The sequence below is a fragment of the Oryctolagus cuniculus genome, chromosome 1 (assembly GCF_964237555.1).
Source record: "Oryctolagus cuniculus chromosome 1, mOryCun1.1, whole genome shotgun sequence".
In the NCBI taxonomy this organism is placed as follows: domain Eukaryota; kingdom Metazoa; phylum Chordata; class Mammalia; order Lagomorpha; family Leporidae; genus Oryctolagus; species Oryctolagus cuniculus.
In genome coordinates, this window is record NC_091432.1 from 157,989,861 (window position 1) to 158,008,468 (window position 18,608).

Below are 18,608 nucleotides of genomic sequence, written 5' to 3' on the forward strand. Positions count from 1 at the left end.
TGTTCAGTTTAGTGACGGGAAAATGAAAATGAAGGGCCTCTTTTCACAGATGGTGAGCGAAGGCCACTCAAGGTAATTACATTTAAACTAAGGCAGGAATGAGAAGAACATAGCCATAGAAAGAGAAGCCTAAAGGGCATGGCAAGCAGAAAAGCAGAATATACAAATGTTTTTGTAAGAGGCAGCTGTGGTTCATGGAGAGGTTTAAGGGAATACCAACGTAGGGAGGACAGAGGAGTGGGAGATGGGTGTTACACCACACAGAGATTTGTGGCCCTTATAGCAAGGGTTGCATATTCAGATCCCTCTGAAGGGTGGTAAGCACAGGAGGATGAAATGATCAGATCCTCATTGTGATTTTTTTTTTTTTAAGAGTGGATTGAAGGGTCCTGGATGCATATGAGACCTGTTAAGAAGCTGAGGTAGTAGTTCAGCAAGAGATGACGTCAGCTTGCATCTGGTGGTGGTGGAAGCTGTGGAAAAACAGGATGGTTTCAGATATTAAGGAGCCAAGAGAGGCCGGCGCCGCAGCTCAATAGGCTAATCCTCCACCTGCGGCGCCGGCACACCAGGTTCTAGTCCCGGTCGGGGTGCCAGATTCTGTCCCGGTTGCCCCTCTTCCAGGCCAGCTCTCTGCTGTGGTCCGGGAGTGCAGTGGAGGATGGCCCAAGTGCTTGGGCCCTGCACCCCATGGGAGACCAGGAGAAGAACCTGGCTCCTGCCTTCGGATCAGCGTGGTGCGCCGGCCACAGTGCGCCGGCTGCAACAGCCATTGAAGGGAGAACCAATGGCAAAGGAAGACCTTTCTCTCTGTCTCTCTCTCTCACTGTCCGCTCTGCCTGTCAAAAAAAAAAAAAAAAAAAGAGAGAGAGCCATGAGGGTGACTGCTGTGATGCAGCAGGTTAAGCCTCCACTTAGGATGCCTGCATCCCATATCAGAGTGCCTGGTTTGAGTCTCAGCTACTCCAATTCCTTTCCAGCTTTCTGCTAACGTGTATCTTGAGAGGCACAAAGGACGGCTCAGGTTCTTGCCTCCCTGCCAGCCATGTGGGAGACCGGATGGAGTTCTAGGCTCCAGACTTTTGCCTGGCCCAGCCCTGGCTGTTACAGGTATTTGGGGGATATGGGGAATGAGCCAGCAGATGTTAGATCGTGGTCTCTCCCTCCCTCCCTCTCTCTGTCACTATGTCTTTCAAATGAATAAGCATTTAAATATTTTTTAAAGGAGACACAAGGGTGGACATTGTCCCAGGTTAGACCTGGTGGAGAGAGGCGGGAAAAAGAGGAACCTAGAGGTAGCATCTTAAGTTTCTAGTTTGTGAAACTGAATTCTCTAAAAGGAACTAGGCTTAAATGTGGTTTGGGGTATAATGAAGTGTAGACATTCCTTCTGGAGAGGCCTAAGAGAAGAAGAGTGTAAGCAGTTGAAAATGCAAGTTTGGAAGTCAAAGGAAAAGTCTGCACTGGATGTAAAAATCTGTGAGTCAGGGGCCGGCGCTGTGGCTCAGTGGATTAATGCCCTGGCCTGAAGCACTGGCATCCCATATGGGTGTCGGTTCGAGACCCAGCTACTCCACTTCTGATACAGCTCTCTGCTATGGCCTGGGAAAGCAGTAGAGGATGGGCCAAATCCTTGGGCCCCTGCACCCATGTGGGAGACCCAGAAGAAGCTCCTGGCTCCTGGCTTTGAATTGGCACAGCTCCAGTCATTAATGCCAACTGGGGAGTGATCAATCAGATGGGTTTTCTGCCTCTCCTCTCTCTGTGTAACTCTGACTTTCAAATAAATAACTAATCTTTTAAAAAAAATCTGTGAGTCACCTGCTTCTGTGTCGCCATGAGAAGCTCTGGTTGTGCAGATCTCCTAGAAGAAAATGTGAAGTAAAAAGAGGGGAGAGCCTAAGACTGAGCTTTGAAGGAAGCTTTTAGTCAGCCTTGAGGAGAATGGCTTTCAGAGAAGGGCTGCCAAGAGAAGAAGGAAAACCAGAATAAATGCAAAATCAGATTCTCTAGACAAAAGTGATAGAAGTTATCACGGCAGATACTGCTGAGAAACCCACTGCAACGAGACATCAAGAGATTAGTGTGGCCATGGGAGAAAAGACAAAAGCAGTGGCTGTGGTGGGTGGGGCAGGAGCCAGACTGCAGTGAGTGGATGAACGGCAGAGTACCTAGGAATTGGCAGTGTGTGCAATCACTCTTGAAGAGGTTGTGCTTTAAAGCGGAGCAGGGAGATATGGCAGGAGCCTGGGGGTGGGGTGCCTGATTAAGAGAAAGTTTTGGGGGCTGTTGCTGTGGCATGGTGGGTAAAGCAGCCGCCTGCAATGCCAGCATCCCATATGGGTGCCGGTTCGAGTCCCGGCTGCTCCACCTCCGATCCAGCTCTCTGCTATGGCCTGGGAAAGCAGTGGAGGATGGCCCAAGTCCTTTGGCCCCTGCACCCACATGGGAGACCTGGAAGAAGCTTCTGGCTCCTGGCTTTGGATTAGCGCAGCTCCGGCCGTTGCGGCCAACTGGGGAGTGAACCAGCGGATGGAAGACCTCTCTCTCTCTCTCTCTCTCTGCCTCTCTGTAACTGTGCCTTTCAAAGAAATAAATAAATCTTTTTAAAGAGAGAGAGAGAGAGAGAGAGAGAGAGAGAGAGAGAGAGAGAGAGAAAGGTTCTGTTTCTCTAAAAGCTCAGAAGGCACTGGTGATGCTGGTGTGCTGGTTGGAATGGTCCAGGAGTCAAGAGGTGATGACACAGCAGTTTTATTTCTCAAGATCCTGGGAGAGCGAAAGGTAGACAGCACACTTCAGAATGTCCTGCTCTTTTGCCTTGGATTAGAAAAGGGCTTCTTTTGCCTGGTTGGTTTTGGCTTTTTAGCTGTAGCAGAAAGAAAGAAGAAAAAATGCCAGCAGAGGCAGGAAGTTGATAATTTGGTTGAAGGAAGGATTTCTGTTTCTATTTTCTTTTTTTAAAAAACTTATTATTTATTTGGTTCATTTGAAAGGGAGAAGGATAGCTCCCATCTGTTAGGTCATTCCCAAATGCACCCAAAAACACCCTGGACTGGGCCAGGTCAAAGATGAGAGCTAGGAACTCAATTTGGTCTCTCTTATGGGAGGATGGGACCCAGCCACTTGAATCATCAGCTGCTGCTCCTAGGTTGCACATCAATAGGAAGGTGGAACAGGGAGTGGGGCTGGAACCGGAATCAAGGCACTCCAACATGGGATGCAGGCAACCCAAGTGGCATCTTAACCACTGTACTGAATCCCTGCTCCTGTTTCTGTCTTCTCAATGAACTTACGAGAGGAAGCTGTCTTCTGGAAGTCAGTAGGGTATGAACTGGGGTAGAAAGTTCAAGGAGAAATAAGAAAAGGCTGTCTTGGAATAAGGACACATATACTTATTAGAGGAATACAGTTATCTGTGTCATCTATGCTGAGGGCCCTTTGAGATTTGAGGACAAAACTTAAAATTATGCCCCTCCATCAAAGAAGGATGTACTTTTCTCTGGAGGGAGGAGAGAACTTCCACTTTGCTTATGGCCTTATCTAAATACTGATGGAGTTTGTGGACTCAAAAGGCTTCCATAGTCTTGACAGCTCATGGTAAGAGCCTTGGGTGGTCCCTGACGCCATAAATAAGAGTGTCAATTGTTAAATCAACAACAGGAGTCACTGTGTACTTGCTCCCCACGTAGGACCTCTGTCCTTAATGAGTTGTACTATGAGAATTAACGGTAAAACTAGTCTTCAAACAGTACTTTATACTTTGTGTGTCTGTCTGGGTACAAACTGCTGAAATCTTTACTTAGTATAGAGTTGGTCTTCTGTACATAAAGATAATTAAAAATGAATCTTAATGAAGAACGGGATGGGAGAGGGAGTAGGAGATGGGGTGGGAGTGGGGGTGGGAGGGCGGATATGGGGGGAAGAACCACTGTATTCCTAAAGCTGTACTTATGAAATTTGTATTCATTAAATACAAGCTTTCTTTTAAAAATGAAGCCCCCACTGGAGGATGGCTTCCAGCCACTTCCAGATGTTCAGCTGCAGGCATTGAGATGGGGAATCACGGAAATAACCTAGGGTTTGGTTTTTGCAAAGCGAATGCAAGGAAAATGAGAAGGATTTGAAAAGCAAAGATGTTTTTAAGGGAATGATTATAGTGATGTACCCTGGCTTCAAAAATGGGTAAATTAGGCAGAGAATAATGGTTTTTGAGAAAACATTGAATCACTGGATTGGAATCTACCAGGAGATCAAAGAATTGTGCTTTGGTGTCATGGAACAAAAAAGTTAGGATAGGGAACTGTCAGTGAAAAGTGAGACATTGGCTCCATGTATGTTGGATTTAATGAATGTGCAAGTCTCATTTATATAAACATTTTCCCTTCAGATTATTGGGTTTTGCTTATTTGCTATGTTTCCTTTGTGTGCTCTTTTCATATTTTACATAGGAGGTAGCCTGCTCTTAAAATTATTCAAGTAATCATCTTTAATATTTTCATATTGCAAAGACAAATATGAAATATAAAGTCTCCTTTTTTTCTGAGACAAAGAATTGAGATTTTGCACCCATTTTCCAAATACTGTTATTATTTCAACTTTAAACATAAACTACAGCTTACTGATTTTTGTTAAGGTCCTGACACTCAGTCTCAAAAATAAGTATCATGTATTTAGATCCCAGGAGGCTCTTCTGAGCCTGAAGGAAAATACCTTCCTGATCTGTGTTGTAATTCTGACAGTTAAAAAAATACACACACACATAACGTTCAACATTGTACAACCTGTCTATAATTTGGTTTTGGCTTTCATTTTTAGACTGCTTTGGAATCTTTGATTGTATTTTGATTTGAGCTTTTCCTGACATCCTATTGAACTATAACTTCCCTCTATGATAGCTCTTCATTTTGCCTTAATGCTCACTGGATGGTGTGGGTTTTCAAGTAATTTTTTCATAGGGAGAATGTTTTCCCAGCCTTTGTATATCTGAGAATTTGTTGCCTTCCCACATGCAGGAAAATTTGTCTAGACAGAATATTCTTGACTAACAACTAAACATCGCCTCTAAATTCTTCCTTGCCTTTTGGTATTTTGTGGGATAAGAAAAACATTTGAAAGTAAACTTGCTTTTAATTGTTTTGTTGATAATTGACTTTTCCTCCATGTGCTTTAGGAAGTATTTTTTTTCTTTTTGTAATTCTTCTTCCAATTAAAATATTTTGCCACAACATGTTCGTGTTCACGAGTTAGTGGAGAACAGGCAAAGTAGTTTCTACAGTTATCTCTTAAATTCAGCAGTCTGTCAGAGCTCAGACTGCTGTTTCTGTTCCATGTGTTCTGGGTCCTCCATCAGAAAGCCCCCTGGGTTGGTGCTAGGCTTTCTGCCCTCCCATGGGTCATCTGCAAACACTTGGTCGACTTTGTTCTCCATGTCACTGACTTGATTTTCTGTAATAGTACTTCTATTTCTTATAGTTTCCTATAGGATTTGTTCATCATGTTTAAATTGAGTTATAATTAAGATAGCATAAAATGCACAGAACTCATTCAGTTTCATGAATATGAACAATTATATATAGATTTACCAACCTCTAAAGAACAGGATATCAAACTTTTCCATCACTTCAGCAAGTTGTCCCATGGCCTTTTCCAGTTGATCATCTACTTTCTACTTAGTTAACTATTTAGGCTTCAGGCATATGAAATGAGAGAGAGCATGCCATTTTCACATAGATTTTTTTTTTAACTTAGAAAAATACTTTTTGAGATTTATCCATATTTTGCATAATCAGTAATGTATTTTCTTTCTTTCTCTTCCTTCCTTCCCCCTTCCCTCCACTCTGTGCCACCCCCTTTCCTTCCTCCCTCCCTCCCTCCCTCCCTTCCTTCCTTCCTTCCTTCTTTCCTTTTTCCCTTCCTATTGCTGAGTAGTATTCCATTATATGAATGTACAACAGTTTGCTTATCCATCCTCCTACTGACAACTATTTGGATTGGTCCCCAGTAGTTTGGGACTATTATGAATAAAACTGTAGAAATATTCTTGTACAACTCCTTTGGCAAATATATATGTTCATTTCTTTAGGGTAGACACCTAAGAATGGCATTGTTGGGTCCTATGTAGATATATATTTTTTATGTTTTTACAAAACTTAAAGAAAAAAAAAGAAAGGAAGGAAAGAGAGAGATTGAGGGAGGGAAATATGGTTATCTTAGAATTGTACTATGAGGGGTTAACATGTCATGACATATTGGGTTAAGCCAATGCCTACAATGCTGGCTTCCCATATGGGCACCAATTCTGTCTGCTCTACTTCCAATCCAGCTCCTTGCCAATGTGCCTGGGAAAGCAGTGGAAGACAGCTCAAGTACTTGGGGCCCTGTACCCATGTGGGAGACCCTGATAAAACTCCTGGCTCTGGCTTCGGCCTGGCCCATCCCTGATCATTACAGCCACTTGGGGAGTGAACCAGTAGATGGAAGACTGCTGTCTCTACCTCTACCTCTCTCTGTAGCTCTGCCTTTCAAATAAGTTTAAAAAAAAATGAAATACAGGAAACTGCTTCTCCTTGTATTAATAAAAATTTTTAAAAGAAAACTAATTTTCAATATCCTCCAAAAGGAAAATGTTTACTGAGCTACAGAGTTCAGAATAAAAAAAAATCAAACAGTTCTTCCATGCTTGTATTATTTATTATCTTTCCAGCAGTGTACAAGAGTCTATATGCCTTTTATCCTGATTTTTTTTTTCAGTTTTTTCTTTCATTTATAAAATTTCTATTTCCATCACAATTTTGGGTCTTTCCATAGTGCCATGTCTTTTTGTACTCCAAGGATGATGGGAATGTTCTGAACCTTTCTTCTGTATTCTAAAGTACATTATTTGAGATGTTTGCTCACACTGCTACTCTTTTTGATTTTTCTGTCTTTTGTTTTGCAATGTTTTTGGTAAGTTTCATGTGGGTTTCTCCTACCTCATACCAGAGTGGGTCAAGATCTGCCCACATTTGTTGAAGACAAGGAAAATAAACTGCTCTTGGACCAGCTATGAATCCATAGTACAAGGTTAAATACTCATTTAAAGTCCACAAATGAAGGGAAAATTGATAAATACAAGTCATGTTTGGGAATAGCAGGGCATAGGGCAGTTACTACATTGGAAACTATAAAAAATGAAACAGAAACAGAAAAAAAGAAAAAGAAAAAATGAAACAGCATTCTACAAATTAATAAGCTTATACGTCATATGTGATCAAACATTTAGTCAATACACCAATCTTGCTCTTTTCTTCTTAGGCCAATATTATCAACTGGTACTATGTGCCAAGCACTGTATTAACCACTTTGCACGTATTTTCTCTTAATACAAGCCTGAGAGCTAACTATTATAATGCTGCTGTTATTGTCATAGCAGTAATCAGAAAATGAACCCTTAAAAAAATTCAGTGATTTTCTCAAGGTCTTACGATTAATGAGTAATAGCTAGAGATTTTTCTTTAGGAGAGTGTTATATAATCCAAAATCAAGAATTGGAAATTATGTAATGAATTTAAATCATGGAGACCAAAATCCTAGAAAATTTGAAAATAATATTAACCAGTTTTTAATGTCAAATTTATCATATTAGCTGATTACAGTATGTCCATTTTATTTTCTTATCCTGCAACACTTCTCTGTAAAGCTAAAGAAACTGGTTTCCTGCCTTAACACCTATGACATATCAAGACATTACCACATTCTCAATGATTCCAGATTCTAAATTAGATTTTCAAACCCTAACTCATTTTGATTCATGTAAAATTGAGCAAAAACCCTCCAATTTAACATAACTTTTTAAAACATGAATGAAAGTATTACATATATTATTGTATTTCTTATAATTTATACTTTGGAATAAAATGTGCCATTGTAACATTCTGAGAGTTATTTCAGAAAATGATCAAAGCCATGTGTGTCAGAGACACACCATCTAATGCTCTTAAATATCAGGAAGACAAAGGCACCAAGAACAGAAAAGAAGCTCTCAAGACCTAAGCCCATTAAAAAAAAAAATTTCAGCTCCATCACACACAGTAATAAAAAGAAAGTTTCACAGGAGACGCCTGGACATTTGACTCACACTTGCTTTCAAAGCAAGCAACGCCATGCACACCCAGGGAAGACAGTTACAATGGACCATGAAGAAAGGAGGCATCACTAATTCATCAGCCACCTAGGACGTCCTTCAGCCTAGCAAACATCAACTGCCCATGGAAATCGCAGTCTCATTTGGCTAAACACTGTCTGAAAGCAAAGTCACTTCTTAGCCTTTCTCAGAGTTCTCAAGGCTAGCACAGATTTGATTTGTGATCACTTTGGCAAGGTCAAATAATTCTTTTCTGAAACAGTATTTTTGATGACAAAGTTACTGAAAGCGTACAAATCTAAACCATTAAAATCTAGCCGGAAGGATAAAACAAAAGGAGCAACAATCAAGGGCTTTTTCAAAACAATCTCTCCAACACTTCAGAAGGAATGATCCTTTCCAACCTATGAACATTAACAAGGGATCATGGCTTTCAGGTGGTTAGTGCTATGAGAACTTCTCCCTTTGCATATCATCTCTTACTGCTTGCAACAGCATTATTTTGTTTATTACCTATTATGAAGACTCACTACCAGGTAACAAAACTGTTTCCCAAAAAAGCCTAGAACCTGCACATGGGTCACATAAGAAATGGATGCACACATTGACAACTTTGCAGGAGTTCCAAAGGGTGGACCACTGACCTGTTCCCAGCCCTATCTTCACTTCATGCTTCAGGACTTCGAGCACATTTAGAAAGCCACTGCTGAGCCTGTGGAGAGAGGAGATGTCAGAATGAAGAGATCCATGTGCTTCTAGCAAAAGAAGGGCACCAGCAGGGCCACTGTTGTGGCACAGTAGGTAATGCTGCAGCCTGCAACACTGGCATCCCATATGCATACCAGTTCGTGTCCTGGCTGTTCCACATCTGATCCATCTCTCTGCTAAAGGCCTGGGAAAAGCAGCAGAAGATGGACCCAGTGTTTGGGCTCCTGCCAGCCACATGGGGACCTGGAAGATGCTCCTGGCTTTGGCCTGGCCTACCACTGGCCACTGTGGCTATCTGGGGACTGAATCAGTGAACAGAAAATCTCTCTTTGTCTCTCCTTCTCTCTGTAACTCTGACTTTTAAAATATTTTTTTTTAAAAAAAAGAGAAGGACACTAGTAACAATGAAAATTTTATTTCCTATCTTATCAGCTCCAATACCAACACAAACATATCAAATCAGACCATCCAAGATTTGGGAATAAAACTGATCATAAAAATTGTAATCCTTGGCCCACATTGATCTCAGGAGGCTACAATGGAGCAGGAGCCAGAAGGGAAAGCATGGCATCATTTGGATGGAAAAATAAATGAGCAATTAAACCTTGCAATTAGTATAAGAGCCTTATTTGGCTTGAACAGTTTTTAAACCAATCCATCCTTTGGTATTAGGAAGTGGAAATTATAAAGCATTATCTTTCCTCCATATCTGGAATAATCTGTTATCTTAAATGACCAGTGATTTGTGTTAGGAAAAATCATCCTAAAAGTATGGCACTTTGGGCTCGGAAGCGGGTCTCTCTGACCTGCATATCCTCCCATTCCTGTTCCCATTCCTCCTCCTTGCCCTAAACCCTGCACCTCAAGGCAAGCCATAAAAACTAGAATTTCTCTTCCCAAGGCAGCTCACAGACATCAGAACCCCTCATTGCTACCAAATCAAGATATAAAGCCTAAAGATATAATACTGATAGCCCCCTGCCTTTCTTCCCTAGAGCTGGCCATAAACAAATTCTGGGACCTAACTTGCCTGAGAGGAAAGCCCAAGACTCCCACTTCAGAAGGGGTACCCAGAGGGTACAAATGCTACATGGAAAGGCCAAGAGAATTCAGGACAGAAAGGCCTTACAGGGTGCCCTGACTCAGTCTATCAACAATAGATTTCATCTTTTGTCCAGTTACATTTCTACGTGGTCGTCCAAGCTTCCTCGAAACTCAGCATACAAATAGGGAGATATCTCTTTTCTCTGTGTCTTTGTTCTAAAGCCCCCCTTGCATGTAAAACTTCAATCAAATAAATTCATTATGTTTTTTTCTTATTTTATTAATCTATCTTTTGTTCTAGAGGGTTGGTCATGATTCTTGTGATAGGCGAGGAAAGATATCACTCCTTTCCTTGACTACACTTGCAAAATCAAAGATGAGGGTACACCTAGAAAAGCGGGTGCAGGCTGGTGGATTAGGACCTGACAGTTCAAGTTCTGCTTCTGAGACCAGCAGTGACCAGGACAGACGCTTCCTAGGCTGAGTTCCAAATCTCACGACCCTAAGCTTAATGGTTGTGCTGCCTTTCTAAAAAGACAAAGGAAAACTAACTTGATTTTAGAAGTCCAAGAAGATGCAAAGGTCAAAGAGGTTTGCTCCAAGGCACAAATAACTATAATTTCCAAAACCCCAATACACAAACAGTAAATCTCTGAATGCTGTTCAAGAAACACAAGCAGTGACCACTTTAACAGATATGTGTCCTTAAGAAATTTAACTTCCAGGGTGTGAGTAAAGCCGCCACCTGCTGTGCCATCATCCCATATGGGTGCTGGTTCCAGTCCTGACTGCTCTACTTCTGATCTAGCTCTCTGCTATGGCCTGGGAAAGCAGTAGAAGACAGCCCAACTTCTTGGGCCCTTGAACTTAAGTGGGAGAACCAAGAAGCTCCTGACTCCTGGCTTTGGATTGGTGTAGCTCTGGCTGTTGCAGCCATTTAGGGAGTGAACCAGTGGATGGAAGACCTCTCTCTTTCTCTCTGCCTCTCTGTAACTCTGTCTTTTAAATAAATAAATAAATCTTTCAAAAAAAGAAATTTAACTTCAAATTTCTTTTTTTTTTTTTTTTTTTTTTTTTTTTTTTTTTTTTTTGACAGGCAGAGTGGACAGTGAGAGAGAGAGACAGAGAGAAAGGTCTTCCTTTGCCGTTGGTTCACCCTCCAATGGCCGCCGCTGCAGCCGGCGCACCGCGCTGATCCTGGCAGGAGCCAGGAGCCAGGTGCTTTTCCTGGTCTCCCATGGGGTGCAGGGCCCAAGCACCTGGGCCATCCTCCACTGCACTCCCTGGCCATAGCAGAGAGCTGGCCTGGAAGAGGGGCAACCGGGACAGAATCCGGCGCCCCAACCGGGACTAGAACCCGGTGTGCCGGCGCCGCAAGGTGGAGGATTAGCCTATTGAGCCACGGCGCCGGCTAACTTCAAATTTCAATTTGCAACTGGATTAGATTTTTTTTAAAAGATTTATCTGTTCATTTGAAAGGCAGAGTTACAGAGAGGCAGAGACAGAGAGACCGAAAGAGAGAGAGAGAGAGAGAGAGAGAGAGGTCTTTCATCCACTAGTTCACTCCCCAGATGACTGCAATGGCTGGAGCTGTGCTGAACCAAAGCCAGGAGCCAGGAGCTTCTTCTGGGTCTCCCATGTGGGTGCAGGGGTCCAAGGACTTGGGCCATCTTCTACTGCTTTCCCAGGCCATAGCAGAGAGCTGGATCGGAAGCGGAGCAGCCGGGTCTCAAATCAGCGCCCATATGTGATGCTGGCACTGCAGGCAGCGGCTTTACCCACTGTGTCACAGCAATGGCTCCCTGGATTAGATTTTAATTTAGAGAATGCTGTACAACTCACCGAAGGGATAGTAAGTCCTTCTCTTTGGGTAAAGTAGAACATACTTAGGATCGCTAAGTTGTATGTAGGCAGAATTCCCTGTCCTGTGTGGTCACTTTATGTCTGAAAACTCAGAGCTTCTGGGGACTCTCAAAATACCCAGAAATATATCACAGTGACTCTAGATGCCCTTCCCATGCTCCCACTGACATGCAACTTTGTGAATCGCCAAGTCCCCGACTTTGGGCCCAGAGGCTGCTCAAGCCTTCTCTGCCCTTCTTTGAGGAGGGCCAGAAGTTGCAGGGAATCAGGGCTTCTCTTGCTTCCCCAGCAGCCTCCATTAAAACTGATGAGTGTTGGGGTATAACCACCCCAGCCCCCTTGTTCCTTGGGCAGGGTAACATTGAGGTCTTTCTTGTACAGTGGCTTCCTCAGTTGTTCAGAAGGGGTAGACTCCTGGAGTACACAGTAGCAACACGTGAGTCTTAATTAGCTTCCTCTCCTTCTTTGCCTTGCTTCCCTTAAGATACTTTCTGTGACTTCCTCCCAAATAAGGCCTTGTGTAAGCACAGGTTTTTAACCTAGCATCCAGGGACTGGCTCCATAGGATCTATGAATTTTCTGATATTAAATACAATGTGTTATATTGACGGGCTTGTCTTCTAAAGATTACAGGCCATAACTTTCATCTGATCCAATCACAGATCCATAAATTTAAAAACTGGTTATAAATAAAGCTTTTGTATTCATGGAAATAACATTAGGACTCCCCTGTGTGAGCTGGCACCCCACCAGATCCAGCAGTGTCACATAAGTCATGGGGCACTGGCTTCTAACAGCACTGCACTTCCTTCTAACACCACAGCACAAACAATAACAAGAGCCAGCACCTTCTTCCCGGAACATCTGGCTGCCACAAACATTCTTTCAGTCCTTGTCCATAGTTATGAATGTTATTTGTTTTAGACCCTTTCTGGTATATTTCCTATTGTCCTTTATTTTGTACAAACTCACAGATTTGGGGGGATATGGTGCTCTTCAAATACATACTCTGCAAAAATGTCTTTTTTTAAAGTGCTCTTACTTTCTCCATGACATCACAAAATTCTATGTAGTTCCAATCAATAACTCTCAGACAGATAACTAGATATAGGTGACTAGGAAGGGACCACAAAACCCTCTTTTGGGTGTGAAACCAAGACCTTGCTCTCTGCCAGGACCCACCCAAGACTGTTCACTTGGCAGTTTAACGTGTGGTTGAAGTATCCTGATATAATGGGAATTAAGCCAAACAGAAAAGTCTGGTCTATATCCGAATGCACAGAGGGCCCAAAGATACCCTGCTCTCAGATGTCAATCAAAATGCCCATCATGGGATCATGGTCATGTCACCAGTCAATACTGCTTATACCTTAGGGATTAAAAGCCTCAAACGAGGAAGAAAGTGTGCTATGTGGTTTCTTGACTAGCCTGTTCTTCCCTCCGGACGCACCTTAATAAGCTTTGCTTTACTATCCCTATTTCATATCTTTGAACTATAATTCATTACTCTCTTGGTGAAAAAGGACCTAGGGAAATTGGCCACTGCTGGTGTTAATAAGTATAAAAGAGAAACCCTAGAAAAAATGCCTCTGAAAATAGAGGTATCTAGCTGTTAATCTGCAATACAAAACATTCACAATCAACCAACCAATTATTGCCTACTTACGATAAGTTAGAATTGGGACAATGTGAGATTGATGCTCCTCGTTCGCTGAACGTGTTGAGTTCCTCTGCAGAGAGGTAGCAGCCATGCGCCATCACGGTCTAGAGAGAAGAGCATCGACATGGGGTTTACCACTTATAAACAGTTAAGCTCATATTTGCAACGAGATATCCCAGAAAGACAAAAGCTGTGACTTGGCTATCACCATCTTTACAAGACCATTCATGGTTAGCTGTATGAACAAGATTTCTGGGTGCAAATTATATATCAGAAAAGTCTTTTAAAAACATCATTTTACCAAAGTCTCAACAAATTGGTGTATTTTGCTTTTCTTCTTTCTGTTGCTCTATAAAATAATGAAGCTTAGTGTAGGTATTCTACAGCATAGGATATCCTTTTAGTTTGAAGATCTTATGATTCTGTTATTTCTACTCTAGAAAATTGTCAAGTTTACTTCCTTTTTTGAATCTACATGGTGACCTGTTGGTCGGGTTGTGTTTATTCTCGTTCTAATTACAACTTTCTAGTAGCAAGCTTCTCTTTGCAGTATACATGGAAGATACAAGAGTGATCCTGTCAAGAGTTGTTCTTTATTCTTGCTCCTACTTTTAACAGAATAGGCAACAAAGGTCTTGACATATACAACACAATAAATCCAAGTTTACATTTTCATGAAAATTAGGAAATATAAGATTGTATTACCACTAGTTCAGAATGTATAACTGATCCAATATAGCACACACTGCATGCATATGAAAGGCTGCTAAATTTTTAATCTTGGTAACATTTTTGGGTTTTCTTGAATAAGACTTTACCCTTTATAATACCCTTTTTCTTCAATGCAAAGCCTGTATCTAAATACCTTTCTCCTTTGGGAATAAAACTTTTCCAACTTTTACGCAAATAAAATTAACACACAAATTGAAGGTTAATATATTAATTATATGGAAATATATGCATACAGAGATGAAAATTATGATGTACCATTTACAGGATTCATGCGGAGTATTAACCTTTCAAATCAGCTACATTAATATCTCCATTCACATAGTCCCTAAGAAATTATTTGCTGTAGTGAACTTTCCATGCACTATGTACATTTCATCGAAGACCAAGGGCAAAGGGTACATTATTGTAATGAGGTCTCTATTCACTCATATTAATTTTAATCAATTATAAAAGTAATACATATTCATTTTCAGCACTCTCAGCATATTTAAAATAAAAATAGAGAGTTCTGCTTTCTCCCTTAGGAAGAGTCATTTTCAATATACAGTGTGTGTTTTCCAGAATACTTTTTCCTAAGTGAGCACGCCCTATACATATATTACACACACATTAAACAATACTGCACAAGTAATTATGTAAATACATTTCTTCAGAACTTGGATATAATGGTTTAAATTTTCTGAATTTTTGTGTTTTTAAAATTCCTTTGGAAATGAATCTTTATAATCTTTGAGTGTAACATTCACTAATAAATCAGGTGCATTTAAAAAAAATACTGCACACTCTTCTTGTAAGCATGCTACACCTCATTCTTTGTGAATGCTGGGCACAATTCTAATTATATATGCTGTATAATTTAACTAATTTCCTATTGATGGTATTTTTCTTATGTAAATAACAGCTCTACTCACATTCCTTATAGAATGGATCCTTAGAAATGTATCTGCTGACTCAGGGGAATGTCCATTCACATGGCACTGTCAAAATGCTCTTGGACATTCCCGCCCTCAATGAGCCTTCAGGCTTAGTGACTGGGATGAAACTTAAGTCCAGTACTAAGGACACTGACACAAACACATGCACACACACACACACATTTACCCTGGGAGGATATACACACACACACACACAAAGACACACACACTCTGGGCTATTTTCCACTTTGAGAAATGCATGTAATGTCATATAATCTGAAGATTATTACTGAAATTTAAAAATTAGGTATATATGCCCTGCTTTATATAGATTATATAATCATATACAATTTACCTTATTTGTCAAAAGTTTGTTTTTATCATACACATCTGTGTAGTTTTTATAACTGGGGTATAAATTTTTCACAGCTTCAATTTCATCACGATTTTCACTGATGTGGCTCTGCAAGAAAAGAAATAATATTTTTTTTCTGAAAAATATCATTAGAATTTTTACTTCCTGCCTCAAAATGATATGACTGGCTTCTGCTCTCTGGTGTAAGTACCATACAGAAGGACAATGAAGATAAAGCATGAGTTTTATTTATTTGTTTGTAAATTTTTGTTTATTTGAAAGGCAGAGAGATGGATACGGAGGGATCTTTCATTCCTCAAATGCCAACAAAGCAAGGCTGGGTCAGGTTGAAGCCAGGAACTTGGAACTCAATTCAGGTGTCCCACATGGGTTGCAAAGACCCAAGTACTTGAGCCATAATCTGCTACCTCCCAAGGTGTGCATTAGCAGGAAGCCAAAATCAGAAGCTGAGCCAACACTCCAACCCACTCTGATTGGGAAGCGAGCGTCCCAGTTGTGTCCTAACTAGGACACTAAGCACCCACCCCCACATCCATTGTGGGGTGTGTGTGTGTGTGTGTGTGTGTGTGTATCACTAAAGAGTAATCATACTTATCCCTTGCCTACACAAAAACTTTTCAAATCACTTGGTGTGAGTATATATCGTAGGAAACAATGCATGAACAAATGAATACTTCTAAGAACTGCAATGCCATTTTTCTCTCTCCATAAGATAGAATACTCTTATGCATAGACAAATAAATTAAAAAAAAACAGTAATATTCTAAAAAACAGGTGTTCCACTGAAACAATGAGCTCTATCCTAGACCACTGATGAAATGCATGCACTCAGGAAGAGAAAGGACACCTCGATGACTCATCTCCTGTTGATAAATACGGGTAAATACACATAGATCCACACAGATCCGCCTCGCAAGTGCAGACTTGATTTTGCTGTGTGTGCTTTCTATTGTATTTTTCATATATTTTTAATTTTTTATTTTATTTTTTGAGGAACAAAAGTATTCTATTTCCAAAGTACAAACATTTTTTAAGTTTTGAATTTGATCTCCTGGAGAGAATTCAAATTTCATAGACCAACGGGGAAACATAATAATAGGGAGTATTTGAATAGTTAATGAGCCCTAAGCTTTAAAAAACACCTCTATAACATAGTGAAGAATCAATGTGTTGCTTTTGTCTCAGCTTGCCTGTTCATATAAGATAGCCAACTCTTAGGAGGAGAAATTTAATACACTGTGCAATTAAGCTTAGGTGGGGGAAGGGGAGCTCCCAATTTTAACCCAGCTGTAAGCTTTAAATTTTTTTATTCCTAAATTGCAACCATTTAATGACAAAGTAAGACGTACTTTTTTGTTCCTAATTTTAAATTAAGAAACTCAGAACAAAGAGGCTTTTAAATGTATTCCTGTAAGGTGGAAATTAGAGTTTTTTGTTTTTCAAATAATAGCTGGTTCCTCTCAGAATGAAGGTATGAAGTACCAAGAAAATAATAAATTAAAGAGAAATGGGAAAAGAGATAAATTAGATGTATACTACCGGCGCTGTGGAGCAGCAGGTTAACGCCCTGGCCTGAAGTGCCGGCATCCCATATGGGCACCGGTTCTAGTCCTGGCTGCTCCTCTTCCAATCCAGCTCTCTGCTATGGCCTGGGAAAGCAGTGGAAAATGGCCCAAGTCCTTGGGTCCCTGCACCCACATGGGAGACCTGGAGGAGGCTCCTGGCTCCCGGCTTTGCATCGGCCGTAGCGGCCATCTGGGGAGTGAACCAGCGGATGGAAGATCTCTCTCTCTCTCTCTGCCTCTTCTCTCTCTGTGTAACTCTGACTTTCAAATAAATAAATATTAAAAAAAATAAATTGTCAATAGTATTATTACTTATGAAGATGCCTTCATCTCTTAAAGATTGATCAGAGAACACTGAAGGTAAAAGGAACTTCAGATTTTTAACCTGCAAAATTGAAGAACTGAATTAGGTGACATTTTTAAGGGCCTTCCAGTCCTGTAATACTATGACTGTCAGAGATCTCAGTAGAATAATTATGGATTACTCAGCAGAAGACTTGGAGATTATGATTTAGGGTACAGAGAAACATTGTGGGTCTAGATACAGACACAAACAAAGCATTATACCCACCTGAATGTGCAAATCATGGGTCTTAGCGATATTGCCAAGTTCAACCAACAAAGTCTCAGAGCAGGAAAGGGAAAAACGTGGTGTCACTATGGGTTTCACTCTAGGATACTGGAGATAACCAAAAACAATTGATAAAGAAACTGGATATCATGAATGTGTAGCATACCCCAAAATGCATTTCACATAGCAGGATGACTTTCTGTCTTCATTTTGAGGGGCAACCCCTAGTGTAAGAGTCAACAGAAATGCCGGATTTCATGGAAGCAGCTCACAGCTGAGAATAAGGGAGAGTATATCTTACAACACTAAGTTCCACCAAAGAAGCAGTCCAAGTGACAGATACTCCTCTCTCTACATCAAAGCTTATATGAAGCCTAGACTAAGTGACCTATGTGAAGAGACTTGGAAGCAGAGGAGAAGTTTAAAGGAGAATGCTGGGGCGGTCAGAAGGGAGGGATGGCCTGCTCCCCTTTCTGCATCTCGTGGAGGCACTGGCACGGACTGAGAATTACATCATTGCAGAATCAGATCTGTGTCACCTTCAGTGAGTAGCCAGGCAGGAGAGGAGGACTCATGGAGGGGTGGTGAGCATAAGGAACTACAAAATTCCACTAAGTCTTCCCACATGAGATGCAAAGACTTCTGAGGTTTAGTGTGCTTTTATTCAGACCTCAGAAGAAGGGAGGGAAAGGGTCAGCAATGCCACCGTAAGAGATTATGCAATGCAGTCACAGTCCAGCCTGCTGGGGGTGGAGGCAGGGAAGAGCATTGCCCCCATGGGTTCCCCAAAAGGGCACTGCAAAGGGGAGGACCTTGCCATGAGCCTGCAGGATTCTGATGAACTGTATGAATGAGGACCAGGGAAGCCAGCCACTGGCCTGGATATCAGGGCTGGGCACTGCCTGCGTTTCAGACCAGATCACAGGGCAGGAGCTCAAGGAGCAGAGCCATGGGTGAGGCAGCCACCGAACAGTCCTACAGCTTTCAGACTCCACATCCATGCAGACTTCTCCCCTGCCCCAGAGACAGTCTTGTGATTTAAAAGGTCCTAGT

At 41.4% G+C, this 18,608-nt stretch overlaps 1 protein-coding gene across 1 annotated transcript in view; it reads right to left on the reverse strand.

Annotated features, from left to right (window-relative positions):
* GDA (guanine deaminase) overlaps positions 1-18,608 on the reverse strand; it is a 107,230-nt gene that overhangs the window by 14,413 nt on the left and 74,209 nt on the right. The window contains exons 7-10 of the mRNA XM_002708206.5: positions 17,556-17,663; positions 15,399-15,506; positions 13,404-13,501; positions 8,767-8,834 (exon numbers count right to left, since the gene is read on the reverse strand). Of these exons, the coding sequence (XP_002708252.1) occupies positions 8,767-8,834; positions 13,404-13,501; positions 15,399-15,506; positions 17,556-17,663 (382 nt within the window). The remainder of the gene's footprint in view (positions 1-8,766; positions 8,835-13,403; positions 13,502-15,398; positions 15,507-17,555; positions 17,664-18,608) is intronic.